Source organism: Leptonychotes weddellii, chromosome 5 (assembly GCF_054177405.1).
Source record: "Leptonychotes weddellii isolate Sample4059 chromosome 5, ASM5417740v2, whole genome shotgun sequence".
NCBI lineage: Eukaryota > Metazoa > Chordata > Mammalia > Carnivora > Phocidae > Leptonychotes > Leptonychotes weddellii.
Genome location: NC_138373.1, coordinates 154,606,723 through 154,623,495, shown reverse-complemented (window position 1 = coordinate 154,623,495; position 16,773 = coordinate 154,606,723). Strand labels below are relative to the sequence as shown.

At 51.1% G+C, this 16,773-nt stretch overlaps 1 protein-coding gene and 1 long non-coding RNA gene across 4 annotated transcripts in view; one reads left to right on the top strand and one right to left on the bottom strand.

Moving 5' to 3' along the window:
• Positions 1-5,504, top strand: part of SCUBE1 (signal peptide, CUB domain and EGF like domain containing 1) — a 140,866-nt gene extending 135,362 nt beyond the window's left edge. For both annotated transcript variants that reach the window (XM_081822583.1, XM_081822582.1), the window contains one exon: positions 42-5,504. In XM_081822583.1, the coding sequence (XP_081678709.1) occupies positions 42-194 (153 nt within the window). In that variant the 3' untranslated portion in view covers positions 195-5,504. The remainder of the gene's footprint in view (positions 1-41) is intronic.
• Positions 5,505-10,642: 5,138 nt separating this feature from the next.
• LOC145721926 (uncharacterized) lies at positions 10,643-16,738 on the bottom strand. Of its 2 annotated transcripts, none has more exons than XR_014145950.1 (3): positions 16,586-16,738; positions 15,116-15,292; positions 10,643-12,344 (listed from the first exon to the last, which is right to left on the bottom strand). It is a non-coding gene; the product is annotated as an uncharacterized LOC145721926 (long non-coding RNA). The 2 variants fall into 2 exon arrangements; XR_014145949.1 differs by having other exon boundaries at positions 15,116-15,308; positions 16,598-16,703.
• Between the last annotated feature and the right edge of the window lie 35 nt (positions 16,739-16,773).

Below are 16,773 nucleotides of genomic sequence, written 5' to 3'. Positions count from 1 at the left end.
CCCCCACTCGGCCTCACCACCCGCCTCACCATGTCTTGCAGGACAAGAAACTCATCAAGGCCCTCTTCGATGTGTTGGCGCATCCCCAGAACTACTTCAAGTACACAGCCCAGGAGTCCAAGGAGATGTTCCCGCGGTCCTTCATCAAACTGCTGCGCTCCAAAGTGTCCCGATTCCTGCGGCCCTACAAATAATGCCCTGCTCGGGGATGGGGGGGTGTCCCGACGGGGAGGGGAGAGTGCCTTCCCTCCACAGGAGAGGCTAGAAGGCGGCTCCGCGGGCCTCCACACTCTGCCTCGGGAAGCCACCACGGCGTCTGCCCTTCGGAAACACGGACCAGCCCGTGGGGGTGAGACCACGTCCAGGCCGAGACCCCGGCCCGCCGCACTCCTCGGATGGCCCCACGGGGAAAACACTGCGGCTTTTCTCCCTCGCTCCCTCTGCCTGTTCGATTCCAGGACAGCAGCCTCTCCTGAGCCGGCACTAGAGGACCCGCCCGGGGCCGGGACACCCTGTGCGCAGCCAGGTCCTGGGCAGAGAGCACATTTGGGGGGGGTGGCACGTGGCCTCACCTGGCGCCTCGGGGGGTGGGGGCGTGGCTGCCTCTGCCCCCAGGCAAGCTCTGGGAGGCATCATCTGAGACAGGAAGCCAGGCTGCGGGAGGAGGGGTGTGGGAAGGCGCCTGGGAGCTTTGATAAGCCAGTGTCTGCACCTGCAAGGCATCCGCACCCCACCCCACCCCTCCGGCCACGGGCCCGGGACGCAGGCGCCACGTGGTGAGGCTCTAAGGATTCTGTGATGGGACAGAAAAGAGCTGCTAGCGGAGGAAACTGTAGATTTGTGCTTTCCCTTGATAGAGCATCTAAGTAAGTACTATATATATATATAACTATAAATATAAATATAATATACTTCTATTTGTGGGTACTTTAGGAAAATCCTCTTTAGTGACTATAAATATGAAATGCAACCCCACCTCTTCCCTCACAGGCTGTTGCCAGCATCCCTGAGTGATTAACCGCCCCGCCAGGTGCTTGCCACTGGTTTATGTGGGGCCGGGAGCCTGCAGGATGGGGAGAAGGCAGGCTGGTTCTGGACGCACTCTGGAATACATATTTTTGGGGAACTGGGCTCCGATGCTTTGCTGGAGTGTTGCCCTCAGATACAATATGGTAGAAGGCAGTTTCCCCTTGGGCCCTTTCCTGTGGGTACAGGAGCCCAGCAGTAAACCTTGAAAGGGGCCTGTGCTGACCCTGAGGCCATGACCTTGGGGTCTGTGCCGTGGCCTCGTGCCACAGGGAAACAAGGCCTTGCCCACGTGAGCACAGGCTGTGCCACCGCGAGAGGCCTCAGAGGGCAGGTGGCCAGCATCCGAGGCCGGGCCCCGAGAGTGCTGCGCCCCTCGGAGAGTCTGTCTTTAAAGAAGAGAAGTCCAGAGTCTGACCCGGTTGCATGGTGTCCCCCTCAGCCAGGAAGCCTGCCCCGGGGTAGAGCCAGAAAAGCTCCCGCGGCGCTGAGGCCTCGCCTGCCGGCCGACTGCCAAAGAAACACGCGTAGGAAGCGGTCTGTATCTTTAGGGCTAACAAATGTTCACAATTCCAAGAAACGTGGGAGAATCTTAAAATGAAGCCCAGTGACCCGTCCCAGGTGCCCCTAGGCTGTGTCCTCCTCGTGCCCCCACGGACCCACGCTGAGCGAAGGGCACGGTTTGAGACCCGTCCATGGCACGCTGCGGATGGTGAAGCCTGGGGCCGGGCGCGTGGGGTCTGGGGGTCGATGACAAGGCAGGCCGGGACAGTTTCACAATCCAGAACAGGGCTGGGGGCTCAGAAATCGTTCCCTGCCGCCGCCCACGTCAGCAACGGCAAGTCCGCAGTTTGACAAACGCTCTGCCGCCAGCGCCTTTTCTGCCAACAACCAGCTCAGGTCGGGAAGGGGCCTGGTGGGCAGATCAGTGTGAGCCCTGAGCCCTGTCTGGGCCCACACCACCCTCCCCCGCTCACGGGCCGTGAAGGCCAGCCTCAGTCTCCAGCAAGACGCCTGTCTTCCCTCCCAAGCCATTGCGCATCCCCAGAAATTAGACGAGCGTCCTCCAGAACGGCCCCGAACAGCAACCACCCAGGCGAGGGGACAGGGAGGGGCTTTTTAATAATGTTCTCAAAACAGGACCAGAAGGGCTCTAACCTTTCTTGAATGCTTCCTGCTGCCCCTGTGGGTGGTTTCGGGCAGTCGCCACCCACAAACCGCCCTAAAACACTGGCCTTTCCAGTGGGAGCCCACCCATGTCCCGTGGCTCTCCCCACCACTGTGGTCGGACGGGCCCGGTGTTCCCCCAACAGAGCAGGACAGATGTGGGGCCCCTTGCCCTCACAAGTACCAGGAAGCCACCCCAATTTGCCAGCTGCCGGCACATCGCCATCAGGGGCACTCAGTCCAGGATGGGGTTTGTCCTTCGTCTCGATGTCAGCCCTGAGCCCCACCCTGGGGAACTTGAGGCTCCCACTGTTAAAGCCAGCGCTGTCCCCGGTCGTCGGAGCCTGGTGGCCATGGGAGAGCTTCCTGGGCAACAAAGCACATCTGTCCATGTTCCCGTGTTGTGGAAGCTGGTGGCAGGGCTCGAGATGTGGAGGGGCTGAGCCAGAAGGAGCACACCCCCCTCGTGGATGGGACATTGGCCTTGAGCAGCCCCAGGCCAGCCACCGTCGCCCCTCGCCTGGCACGGACCCTCGGCTGCTGGCCAGTCAATAAACTCCAAGGAAGAGAGCTAAGGAAGAGGCTTCTGGAAGCAAAAGCTTGCCCAGTCGGCCGGGACTGAAAGGGGCCAAGGCCTGGAAGTCCTGAGGAGCTTGGCTCTGCTCCTCGTGGGGTGGCCGGGGACGCTCTCGGAGGATGGCAGTGGAAGACCGAGGGGCGCCCGCCCGCACCAGGTGCCCTATGACGGCGGTCAGGTGGGACCCAGGAGTGGCGGACCTGGAAGAAGCCCTCTGCCCCGCACCCCCTGGCGTCTCCGGGCTCTCTGCTTCCATGGAAACATGCGGAGGAAAAGAAGAGACTCTGCCTCAGGTCCAGTGGCCAGCTGGGCCCTCAGCGAGTGAGTGCTGGGGTCACCTCATCTGCCTCCGAATTAGGCTATTTTCCCAGCTACGCTCTTGCCTGAGCCAGGGCCTTGCAGCCGCGGTGTTGTGCTGGCCTCTCCCCCCGCCCCGGGCTCTCCACTTAGTCTCAACTCACCCCAGCAGGTGGCCTGGGCCAGTGGTGGTGATCTCGCTCTGCCCAGCTCTAGCTCCCCAGGGGCAGTCTTTGCCAGTCCCTCCTCACCTCTGTGGCGACAGAATCAAGGGGCCGTGGGGCCCAAGGTGGCGGCCTCAGACAGCTTTCCCTTCTGCCGTCCGTTGGTTTGGGACACGCAGATGAAGTAGAACCGTAACCTGGGCCAGAAAGTCACCAGAGACAAATGGCCCCAAGAGGCTGCTTCTGAGAGCCCAAAGACAGAACTTCTTTCCTTCAACCTCTTAAAACCATGTTTCCTACCAGAACATTCATTCCCCGGGGGACACGCCCAAGATCAGCCGTTTTCCACGACAATAGGCCCCAGCCTGCTGGAGCTAGAGTGGGGGTCTGAGTGACATTTGGGGGGTTGGATAATTATACAAAGGTCTCCACCCACCACCCTCAGCAGGAAAATAAGATACTGAGCTAAGTTAGGTCATTTAGCAAACATTTGCTGAGCGCTTACTGCGTGCCAGGCTCCTAGGAAGGAGGAGAGACCACAGCCATGGGGCTGGCAGAATCCCCGGCAAAGTCCCTCTTGGTCCCAGAGATAAAGGAGATTGAGGCTGGCCTGGGGGTGGACAGAGCCCAGTGCTCCTCCGGAGAAGGCACTCCGTCCTTCCAGCGCCTCCCAGCGCCCCGGGTGGGGATGGAGGGCCTCGACAGAGGGCAGAGCCGAGCAGGGGTCGCCAGAGGCGTCCCGAAGTCCATCTCCCAAAGGAGGAACTGCCGCCCGCCCGGCCTCACCATGTGGCCGCCCTCCCCCCAAACCCCGGCAGAGAGCGACGCGGAGAAGAGCGCAGCCACCATGCCGAGGACAGCAACCTCCACCCCGCGCAAGATGTCCCTGTCTTCGCCACGGATCCACATGGTGGCCGCTCAGCCCTTCTGACCAGGGTGACAGCGCCGACCTCATTCAGGCCAGTGGCAGAAGGACCGGCGTTTGAGAGACACTACCTGTCCACACGGAGAGTCGAAGCAGCCAGCTCCTTTCCTCCCGTGGCTGCCTCTGGAGGCGCTAGTTCTGAGCACCTGCTGTTTGCCAGACAGAGGTGTGGCGCGGAGCTGGAGTCAGCCGTGTCCAGCTGGCTTCTTGGAGAGGGCAGCGGGGGGGCAGGCCAGCCCCAGGCCCAGACGCCGGAAGCGTGGCCACGCGTTCCCTCCCAGCACCCTGCACAGATGGCCCCCAAAGAGTAGGACCCTCTGTTTCTCTGAGGCCCCAGATGGGCCCCTCGAGTCTCAAGAGGAAGCAGTGAAAGGCCTGAGTCCCCCAGTCGCCAGGCTCTGGGGGGCAATCCTCAGGGCCCTGCGAGGCAGGTGGGGCCTGATGCTCCTCGGACGCAGAGGGCGAGACTCTAGGAGGCCCAGTGACATGCCCCCAGCGAATAGCTAGTAGTTGGTGGAACGGAGACTCAAACCCAAGTCCATCGAAACCCAGGGTAGGAGATGTCTGTCTGTGGGATGTTGACAACTGAATTGTACGGATTGGGAATGCGCTGGGGAGCTCCGGGGCAGGGATGTGGCAGGTAGGGAGGACGGAGGTGGAGGAGTGTGGATGTAATGACCTCCCCTCCCTCTGGAACAAGCGCTAAAGTCAGAGGAAGGCCGGCTTCTGCCTTCTCCCCTACGTGGACAGGATGGAAGTGTCCGTTCAGACTCGGGCCCACAGGCCAACCACGGCCCTGCGCACCCCCAGAGAGATGCTGTGCGCCCCCCGTCGGCCCCTCTCGCAGGCTCCGGCACGCAAACATGAGACAACGCGGGTGTCCCTCGGCAGACCGTGGGCTGAAAAGTAGGGGCACAAAGAGAGCTCACTGGTGCCCAGGACTTTGTTTTCCAGTTCAGAGGCCATGTAGATCCCAAGAAAGGTCTTAGTCCACTGAGATCAGAACCTTGAACAGCCTGAGCAGAGCCAGTCCGTACCTTGAAATGGGTTATCTGAACACCGCTGGGGGACCTGGGGGGGGGAGGGGGCCAGGGGAGGCAGGGAGGGGAGCAGAGCGCTGGGCCCTTGTTCCCCCAGCCTCCGCTTTGGGTTCTGTAAAGGCGCTGTACTGTCCAGGCACTCTGGCAACCCTTCTGTCCACAAGGGTGACAGATATCGGCGCAATCATGTTTTTATTTTGGTTGCCTCGAATATTCAAGGTTTTGTCTTCTCCCTCCTGTTCATACATATGCATGTAATTAAATGTTTGTGGAAATTACTTTAATAATAAACAGGAAACGAACCTAAATGTTGCTCCTTTCTCGCATTCATCAGAGGTCATGATCCGGGGGAGGAAAGGGGGAAGAAAGAACTAGAATCAGAAAAAAAAATCTTTTCAAACATTCCTTGGCTATAATTGAGGGCTAAAAGTAAAGGAGCTACGGTAAGCTTCTGGAAGGCAAAGCAGTAGGTTTGAGATCCGCATGATCCGCACGTGAAGAGCGCCCACAGGTAGGGGACGGACGTGTTCCTGGATGAGCTACAGGGAGGTAGAACATCTGAGGCTGCAAGTCCACCCCTCCTCATGCCTGGCCGCGGGAATCGAGAGATGCTCCTCTCCGCTGTGGCTTTCACCTTGAAGTCAAGGCCACCATGAGCCCCGGGGGATCTGGATGCACAGTCAGTGCAAGCACATGCCAATTCTCTGGGAATACGACCCATGGCTTTCATCAGATTCTCAAAGAAACCTAGAACGCCAAAAACGCTGATAACCATTCCTCTCCTCAATAATGCTGAGAAGCCTCTGGCATCATGCACTCGACAGGAGAAAAAACGATTTCATAAATGATACCAATATTCCAAGTGAGTGACAGTAAACGGCAGAGTTGTTTGGCTTGTTTGTTTGATTTTTTGGTTTAACCCAATGATTTAAAAGTCTAAGGAAATTTCTGGAATATACCCAAAAGAACAGAAAGCCGGGTCTCGAAAATATATTTGTACACCTATGTTCATAGCATTACTCACGATAGTCAAAAGATGGAAGCAACCCAAGTGTCCGTCAGTGGATGAGTGGATAAACACCATGGTCCCTCCACACCACGAATAGGATTCGGCCTTAAAAAAGAAAGAAGGTCGGACACCAGCTACAATGTGGATAAACCTGGAGGACGTGGTGCTGAGTGCGAAATGTCAGGTCAAAACAGCAGGTACTGTGTGATTCCACCTACACAAGGTCCCTATGATGCTGTTTTTGAGTGTAGGCGAGGTTCAGTGGGGTCCGGAGGCGATGGCCAAGAAAGAATTCTTTTTTTTTCTTTTTCTTTTTTTAAAGATTTTATTTATTTATTTGACAGAGAGAGACACAGCGAGAGAGGGAACACAAGCAGGGGGAGTGGGAGAGCGAGAAGCAGGCTTCCCGCCGAGCAGGGAGCCCGATGCAGGTCTCTCGACCCCAGGACCCTGGGATCATGACCTGAGCCGAAGGCAGACGCTTAACAACTGAGCCACCCAGGCGCCCCCTTTTTTTTTCTTTTTAAAGATTGTATTTATTTATTTGAGAGAGAGAGGGAGAGTGAGCATGAGAGAGAGAGAGAACCAGTGGCAGCAGAGGGAGAGGGAGAAGCAGGCTTCCCGCGGAGCAGGGAGCCCGATGCAGGACTCGATCCCAGGACCCTGGGATCATGACCGGAGCCAAAGGCAGACGCTTAACGGACTGAGATATCCAGGCGCCCAAGAAAGAATTCTTGAGACTTCTTTGGTGCAAAATGGTGGTTTTATTAAAGCACAGGGACAGGTTCTGTGGGCAGAAAGATCTGCTGCCCTCCACCCCCACCACCCCAGGGATTAGTGAGGAGCAAGTGATGAAATACTTTGGGGTTGGGGCAAGGAAAGACAAGGTAAGTTTCCAAAGGATTTTCATATGCTAAAGAAGACTCACAGGATACCAGAGGCCTTGCTTATTATCAAACCAAGGTTGTTTTCCCATCTAGCAAGGTATTAACATTAAGACAGTAGGGAGTTTCCTGGAGGAAGGTTATAATCTGCCTCCTCAAGGATTTGTCAATGGGCTACAGATTATAAGGACATTTAATTTTATCTACATTTCCTTCTGCCTTTGTTTCCCAGATCACATAGAAGAGACAGAAAGTAGAGTGGTGGGCATCAGGGGCTGGGGGAGAGGGGGAGAGGGGGAGGAGGAGGGGAAAGTGGAAGTTTAGTGGGGACAGTTTCAATCGAGGAAAGATGAAAAAGTTCTGGGGATGGATGGATGGTGGTGAAGGTTGTAAACAATGTGAATGTGAATGCCACTGAACTGCATACTTTTTTAATGATTAAAATAGCAAATGTTGTCTTATGTGTATTTTGCTACAATATTTAAAAGTCTGAGAATCAAACAATGACATCTGCTGAGCACACAACACACTGGACATTTCTACTGTATTTCCCCCCAAAGCTCTCATGAGAACAGGCTCAGGGGCACCTGGGTGGCTCAGTTGGTGAAGTGTCTGCCTTGGGCTCAGGTCATGATCCCAGGGTCCTGGGATCGAGTCCCGCATCAGGCTCACTGCTCTGCGGGGAGTCTGCTTCTCCCTCTGCCTGCCGCTCCCCCTGCTTGTGCTCTCTCTCTCTCTCTCTCTGTCTGAGGCCTCTTTTGGGCTGGAAAATGAGCTGAGAAGCAGTGCAGTCCAGCTCATAGATAGCAGAGAAAGTGGGGTGAAGTGGACTTACTCCCCAGGTCGCCAAGTCCAAGATGGATTCCAAGCTCCTCGGAGAGCAGAAGGCCCCCATTCCAGCTCCTTCCGGCCTGCTCGGTGGGCTGTGGCACTCCAGAGGAGGGTGGCCAATTAACATTTGAAAAGATGCTCAACCCCATGAATAAAACCAGAAATACAAATGAAGACGACAGAGACACCACTGTGGCGCTAGGTGGGCAAAAACGAAGCCCGATACAATAAAAGAGAGGGTGTGGGTGAATGCTGCTGGTGTAAATGGAGAGGCTCTTCCACATACGTGTGCCAGAAACACACAGGAATATTCATCGCCTCGCGTTTATAAGATGGTAGCAGAGTCACACAGTCGTTCTGTAGCAGTGAACGTTAGCCGGCCCGTACCTCACGCCACAACAGAGATCTGCCTTAGAAACATAAAGGGCAGCTCATCCTGATGAGCGGTGGGTGATGAATGGAAATGTATAATCACTATGATGTGGTTCTGGAATATGGGTAAGGTTTGGTGGGGTGAGGTCCAAAGCCGACGACCAAGAAGGAGTTTTTGAGACGCCTTTGGTGCAAAATGGTGTTTTTATTGAAGCACGGGGAGAAGACCCGTGGGCAGAAAGGGGTTGCACCGGGGTCTGGAGGAGTGGCTGACTGTATTCTCAGGAGGTGGCGGAAGTAAGGAAAAGGGAGGTTTCAAGAAGATTTTCATATGTTAAAGAAGACTCACAGGATACGGAGGCCTGGCCATTGTCAAGTTAAGGTTGTTTGTCCCTCTAGCAAGGCATTAACATGAAGATAGTTGGGAGCTTCCCAGAGGAACAGTACACTCTGCCCACTTCAAGTATCTGTGAATGGGCTCCAGGTTATAAGGACATTTAATTGTATCTACATTTCCTCCTGGAAGCTAGGTTATTGATAGAAATGCTTTGTTTTGTAGATTGCTAAGACATTAGTAAACTGAGGGAAACTCGGGTCTTGCAGGACTGTGATCTCTATTAGTTAACTATTTGTTTTTCCTTAGCTTTAGGACAGCCAGGAGTGCAAGAGGAATGTCACAAACACCCCATGGGGGGGGTGGTTATGGGGTGTCTGCTTCTGCTTTGTTCTCTGCTTGTCTTCTGCTCCCTCATCAACTACGTTGTACATGTGAAACTCATGGAACACGGTAGCTTAGCTACACTGGAATTAAATTAAATTAAAAAAATAATAACATAATGTACAGGAACAAGGCCAGGATGTCTGTTCTCCTAACAGCATAGGAGGTTCTCGCCAGGATGATTAGACAAGAAAGGAAGGAAGACATCCAGGTTGGAAAGGAAGGAAAGCATTCTCTACTCGCAGATGGCCCGCTCTTGTACATAGAAAATCCTAAGGAATCCACAAAAAAGCTATTAGAGCTAATAAATGAGGTCAGCAAGTTTACCAGGGATAAGATCAATTTGCAAAAATCAATTACATTTCGGGGTGCCTGAGTGGCTCAGTCGGTTAAGCGGCTGCCTTCAGCTCAGGTCATGATCCCGGGGTCCTAGGATCAAGCCCCATGTACTCGGGCTCCCCGCTCAGCAGGGAGTCTGCCTCTCCCTCTGCCACTCCCCTGCGTGTGATGTCTCTCTTACTCTCCCTCTCAAATAAATAAAATCTTTAAAAAATCTATTACATTTCTATATGATGTGGGAAACAAAGGCAGAAGAAAATGTAGATAAAATTAAATGTCCTTATAACCTGCAGTTCACTGACAAATACTTGAGGCAGGCAGAGTATAACCTTCCTCCAGGAAGCTCCCTACTGTCTTAAATGTTAATGCCTTCCTAGAGGGAAAAACAACCTTATTTTGACAATAGCAAGGCCTCCAGTATCCTGTGTGTCTTCTTTAGCATATGGAAAATCCTTTTGAAACTTCCCTTATCTTTACCTCCCCCCAACCCCGAAGTATATAATCAGTTGCTCCTCATTAATCCCAGGGGTGGTGGGGTGGTGGGGTGGGATTGGGGGTGGGGGGCAGCAGCGCTTTCTGCTCATGGGTCCTGTGTCCCCTTGTTTAATAAAACCACCATTTTGCACTAAAGATGTCTCAAAAATTCTTTCTTGGCCATTGGCTCTGGACCCTACCAACACACCAAAGTTCGCTACAGCATATATAACAACAACAAATAATCTGAAAATGAAATTAAGAAAAAAATCCATTTAGGGGCACCTGGATGTCTCTCAGTCGGTTAAGCGTCCGACTCTTGATCTCAGCTCGGGTCTTGATCCCAGGATTGGGAGTTCAAGCCCCGCATTGGGCTCCACACCTGGCATGACGCCTAGTTTAAAAAAAAAATCCATTTACAATAGCATCAAAAAGGATAACCTACTTAGGAATAAGTTTAACAAAAGAAGTGCAAAAACAATTTGGCAGGTCCTCAAATAGTAAACTTAATCTATGACCCAGCAATTCCAGGCCTAGGTGTGTACATCTAAGAAAACTGAAATATATTGACACAAAAATGTGTACATGAATGTTCACAGCAGTGTTACCCATAACAGCCAAAAAGTAAAATTAATTAACTTATTTAATTTAAAAAAAGAAAAAAACAGCTAGAAAGTAGAAACAGCCCAAATGTCCATCAGCTTCTCTACAAACAAAATGTGGGAAACCCACACAATGGGATAGTATTCAGCCATGTAAAGAAATGACCTACTGATCCACACTAAATTATGAATGAACTTTGCAAATAAAATGCTCAAAAAGCCAAATTCTGTGTGGTTCCATTTTTATGAGCATCCAGAACTGGCAAATCCCTAGAGACAAAAGTGGATCAGTGGCTGCCAAAAGCTGGGAGGGGTGGAGAGTTTCCTTTTCATGTGATGGACACGTTCTGGAGCTAGACCACGGTGATGTTTGCACACCACACAACCTTGCGAATGAACACACTCAAAAACACGGAATTGTATTCTTTAAAGGGTGAATGTCATGGAATGTGAAATCGTTCTCTGATACAATAAGCAATAGGTATTTGGTCTTTATCCCAGTTCATGGCACACAGCTTCTAAAACCCGTGGAAGTCTCCAGAATGATGTCTTTTGGGTACTAATGGAGGACTGGGGGCTGGGTCCCCATAGCTCCAGAGTGGGGATGGTCCCCAGAAAGACCAAGGCATAGTTAAGAGGATTGGACCTTCTAGATCCACCCCCTGACCTATGGCCAATGATTAAATCATTGGCGGTTACGTAATGAAATCTCTATAAAACACCCCCACAAAGCGAGGTTCAGGGAGCTTCCAGGTCAGTGAATGCGTGAAGGTGCTGTGAAGATGGTACACACCCTTTTTGCAACAGAGACTCTGCCTTTTTTTTTTTTTTTTAAGATTTTATTCATTTATTTGAGAGCACAAGTGAGAGTGCAGAAGCAGAAGGAGCAGCAGAGGCAGAGGGAGAAGCAGGCTCCCCGCTGAGCAGGGAACCCAACGCGGGACTCGATCCCAGGACCCCAGGATCATGACCTGAGCCGAAGGCAGACGCTTAACCGACTGACCCACCCAGGTGCCCTAGACTCTGCCTTATGCATCTCTTCCATCTGGCTGTTCCTGAGTTGTATCCTTTATAATAAAATGGTAATGGTAAGTAAAGCACTTTCCTGAGTTCAGTGAGCCATTCTAGCAAATCACCAGACCCAAGGAGGAGGTCATGGGCACCCCCTGAATTTATATCAGGTTGGTGAGAAGCACAGCTGACAACCTGGGACATGTCGGGTGTCTCAAGGGGGTGCTGTCTTGAGGTCTGAGCCCTTAACCTGTGGGGTCTATGCTGATCGCAGGTGGACATTGTCAGAATCAAATTGAATCACAGAGAGGTGGAGAATTGGTTGGTGTCGAAGATGGGAACAAAAACAGTTCAGATCCAAACAAGACAAAACAAAACATCACAAAGTGGAGTGAAATGAAAGCTTCATGAGAACATCACATTGTATCTTTAATCTCAAAAGCAAGCAGAACTAAATAATCTATCGTTCCCGTAAACGTGGACTCACGTGAGGAAAGAACTTTCTAAAGCATGGAAGTAACCAACATGCCCTCCAGCGCAAGGACCTCCTTCCAGGAGATGGAAGGGACTATGATGGGGAAATGGGCAGCACTGTTCTTGCTTGACCACGTAGCTCTCATGGTAGGCACATTCAGTATTTTAGAGGATAGCAAAGGGAAAGCGTGGGTTTGAACACATTTCCTTAGGAAGCTGCCAGGCTGGAGACCAGCCTGCAGCCTCCTCAGCCTGCAGCTCTCTCCCCCGCTTGGAAGCCGACCGGTGCCTCCTGGGTTGAGCAACAGGTGAAGTTGGGTTTAGGCTCCAGGGTGTATGAAGAACACATTTTCTACTACAAGCAAAAGGTCACCCTGGGCTTGTGATTTTCTGGATAGAAATTCCTTTTTCCTCTCTCTTTCTCTCCTTTTTTCCTGGGGGGGAGGGAAGCAGAGACAGGAGTTGATGTTGATCAAATTGCACATTCAGTGGCTCCTTAAGGGGGCACCACCTCAGCTGAGACCCCAAAAAATGAGTTGGAATTAAGGAGGGGAGCAGAGGGCAAGGGCTGCCAGGCAGAAGGAACAGCACAACCCCTGAGACAGAGCCTGCGTGACCCCCTGCAAGGGCTGGAGATGGCCAAGTGGCAGGACTCAAAGAGGGAGAGAGGATATGCTAAGAGGAGGTTGGAGAGGCCAGCAGGCCCTTGGAGGCCCCACGAAGGGCTGAGCTTTTACTCCTGGGCACTGGGAGATTTCAAGATCTCCCAATGCGAGATTTCAAGTAGAGACCTGATACCATTGGGTTTGCATTTGGGGAAGAGAATGCAGAACAGGCCTGCCCTGTCAGAGGGATGGGTCAGGGATGTTCATAGGACCCAATCATTTTACAAAAGAAACAGACACTCAGAATCCCTTTCCCAGTGGGAGTGACCTCTGAGAGGAAGCACACCAGGGCTGTTGCAGCTATTTTATGACTCCAAGGGGACAGGCTATCAGAGAGGAAAACCAATGCACACAAGAGCAGAGCTGGATCCTTGTGATGCTTGTGTGCCCCTCGATCAAGCCAGACCTGAAGCCCACATGAATGCCCATCTTAGTAGTAGTTCTGGCTGCCATAACAAAATGCCATAGACCACATAGCTTAAACTACAGGAATTTATTTTCTGGAGGCTGGAAAGTCCAAGATCAAGGGGCCAGCTCATTTGGTTCTTAGTGAGAGTTCTCTTCCTTGGCTTCTCACTGTGTCCTCACTTGGCAGAGACGGTGTTCTGATATCCATTCCTTTTCTTGTAAGGGCATCAGCCTTATCGGATTAGGACACCACTCCTATGACCTCATTTAACTTTTATCACCTCCTCACAGGCCCTTTCTCCAAATGTGGTCTCACTGTGGGGTTAGGACTTCAACATATGAATTTGGGGAGATACAAACGTTCAGTCCATAACATGGTGTGAGCCAGTAAATACCCTTTATCCTTAAGCCAGTCCCAGTTGGATTTACTGTCCCTTGGAGCGGATAAACCCCAGACTGATATAGAGGAGAGGAAGATGGAGGTGTCAGAGAGGACAAGTAGGTTTTCAGCTAGTGCAACATATGGTTGCTCATAATAAAATAATTATTATAAGTTTGACATATGCTATCTACATAGGCAGGGGACTATAATACATGATAAATAATATCACATAGTTGTTATTCATGATGATCAAATCAGTGAAGTAGATAATAATTCTTACCGAGTTACGATATAATATCCTTACGTACTAAATCTTCCCAGTGAGGTCCCGCCACCCCTGTCTACCTACCACCTGATTTGTGCACTATTCTATAGCCTGCAAGGTACATGAGGCCCTGGGGACAATTACAGGGTAGGTATACACGAGATGTGTGTGGGAAACAGAGGCTGAATGGTCCTGCTCTGGGCTATACAGACAAGTCTGAACACTTGCTGCAGTAGATTGGCCCTTGTATGGTAGAAGTTTTTTATTTGTATTTTGTTCTTACTGGGCAATACATCTTTTCTGGAGCAAGTCACTTACAAAAGTGGAGTCCACATTTTATTTAAAATTCAGTTCTGGGGCGCCTGGGTGGCTCAGTTGGTTAAGCGACTGCCTTTGGCTCAGGTCATGATCTTGGAGTCCCGGGATCGAGTCCCGCATCGGGCTCCCTGCTCGGCAGGGAGTCTGCTTCTCCCTCTGACCCTCCCCCCTCTCATGTGCTTGCTCTCTCTCATTCTCTCTCTCTCAAATAAATAAATCTTTAAAAAAAATAAAATAAAAAATAAAATAAAATTCAGTTCTGAATCTCCATTTCTCAAAGTCGATTATGAAATTGGAAATTTCCACAAGATATTTGTTGGCTTTGACCTTCTACCATGGGGGCTGAAGAGGTGTCACGAACCACAAGTCACACCAGACGACACAATTCTGACTCAGAAGCATCACATTTATTTCAAAAGTTAGTATTTTCAAAGGCTGCGTCCAGAAATGGGTTAACACGTACAGCTGCAGAAGTGAGTTGACATGTCACTCCTTAAGTCATTGACTTCGTTTAGATCAAATGACTTTTTCTACACTCATTTCACTCATTTTTCTAAAATTTTTTATTAAGATTTTATTTCTTTATTTGAGAGACAGAGAGCATGAGCAGGGGGAGGGGGAGAGGGAGAAGCAGACTCCCCACCGAGCAGGAAGCCGGAAGTGGGGCTCGATCCCAGGACCCCGAGACCATGACTGGAGCCGAAAGCAGCTGCTTAACCGACTGAGCCATGCAGGCGCCCCTGACTCATTTTTCTAATTCCCAGTTTTCTTGTCCTCCTATGGAAAAGCAAAGCCATCACTGTGAGTGTGTTGGTTCTAGTGGCTGAGGGCCTGTTCCACAGAGGAGGCCAATGTGTATCAAAGTTGTGAGATGGTTCTTTTTTTTTTTTCATCCAATTAATGGAATCAATATTAAACTTTTGGAAATCTATCCAAAGTGATGAGGAGAACAAAGGCAAAAGAAATGGAAACTTCCTTTATCTCAACTCCCCTCCCAACTTAAAAGTATATAATCAATTGCTCCTCACAACCCCAGTACAGCTCCTTCTGCCCACGGGTAATCCCCATGCTTTAATAAAAACACCTTTTTGCACTGAAAACATCTCAAGAATTCTTTCTTGACCATTCACTCCCAGCCCACATCACATCACAAAGTAAGAAACCAACCTTATTGTGAATTCCACTCAGCTAAGCGCGCCTGGGTGGCTCAGTTGGTTAAGTGTCTGCCTTCGGCTCAGGTCATGATCCTGGAGTCCTGGGATCCAGCCCCACGTTGGGCTCCCTGCTCAGTGTGGAGTCTGCTTCTCCCTCTCCCTCTGCCCTCCACCTGCTTGTGCTCTGTCTCTCAAATAAATAAAATCTTAAAAAAAAAAAAAAATACCACTCAGCTAAATTCAGTTAAAAATTTGAACACCAAAGGCATTTTTTTTGCAACAATAATACTCATATAAAGTTCAGTGGGGGGGCGCCTGGGTGGCTCAGTCATTAAGCATCTACCTTTGGCTTAGGTCATGATCCCAGGGTCCTTCCCACATCCGGCTCCCTGCCCAGCAGGAATCTGCTTCTCCCTCTCCCCCTCCCCCTCCCCCTGCTTGTGTTCCCTCTCGCTGTCTCTCTCTGTCAAATAAATCAAATCTTTAAAAAAAAAAATAAAGTTCAATGGACTCAGCAAAAAGGGACCAAGGTTCTTACTAAATTAAGAACCCCAGGGAGGGGGCGCCTGGGTGGCTCAGTCGTTAAGCGTCTGCCTTCGGCTCGGGTCGTGATCCCAGAGTCCTGGGATCGAGCCCCACATCGGGCTCCCTGCTCGGCGGGAAGCCTTCCTCTCCCGCTCCCACTCCCCCTGCTTGTGTTCCCTCTCTCGCTGCTCTGTCAAATAAATAAAATCTTTAAAAAAAAAAAAAAGAACCCCAGGGAGCAGAAATGTACTTGGAATTGGATGTGGTTAATAATTTCATCCAAACAAGTTGTAAATTATATCAATTGAATTAGAAATCATAGTCGTCAAAATTCACATTTTTTTCATAATTAGAGTAACTGAACTACAAAATTTCCGTGACAAAGCTGATGGTAGATACAAAAAAGTACTTGAGCATGGCAGGAACTTTTTCCCTGTGCCCCTCACCAACTGCGCTTTGGCAGTGTGAACCTTCGCATAACGTTATGTGTCCCAGTGGCACTGAACAAGTCCCCGGAACCGGTGCATTTTATCCAAGCACAATTTAAAACTTTTAATCAAAGTATTCAGTAACGGAAGCACCTAAAAAAAAAAAAATCAGCCTTTGCGCTTTTTAGCAAATTACGATTGCACAGTTGCAAACACGACGATGAAACGCGGAAGACCTTGAAAAAATAGAACGTTCAAAGCATGATTTTTGAAATTCTGCCAATCGCACTTAGAAATACCTTTGCAATACCTCCACGTATAAGAAACACCACCGGGCTTAACTGAGTAAATTTACATCTTGAATCCAAATGTACAGAAATTGAGAAGGGCCACTACTCTGCAGCACCTAAATCTGGTGAATCGTTCAAATGAATCAGAGATCCCCTCCCACCCCGGGGTCTGCAAGGCGTCAAAGGTGAGTCCATGCCGGGAACAACCCTATCTCCAAGCCTCAGGTTCCTTTTCCAGACTGTGTGGAGTACCTTCCGCTTCCGACAGCGTGGATGCTGCACAGCCTCGCTCCCGGCGTCCCCCGGAGAAGCCGCGGCGCGAGAGAGAAAACACCGCCCCCAGCCGGCGCGCGTGCGCACACGCCAGCAGCGCCAAGCCCCCAACGCGCCGCACGCCCGCGTACGCCCGCGCACGCCCGCGCACGCCC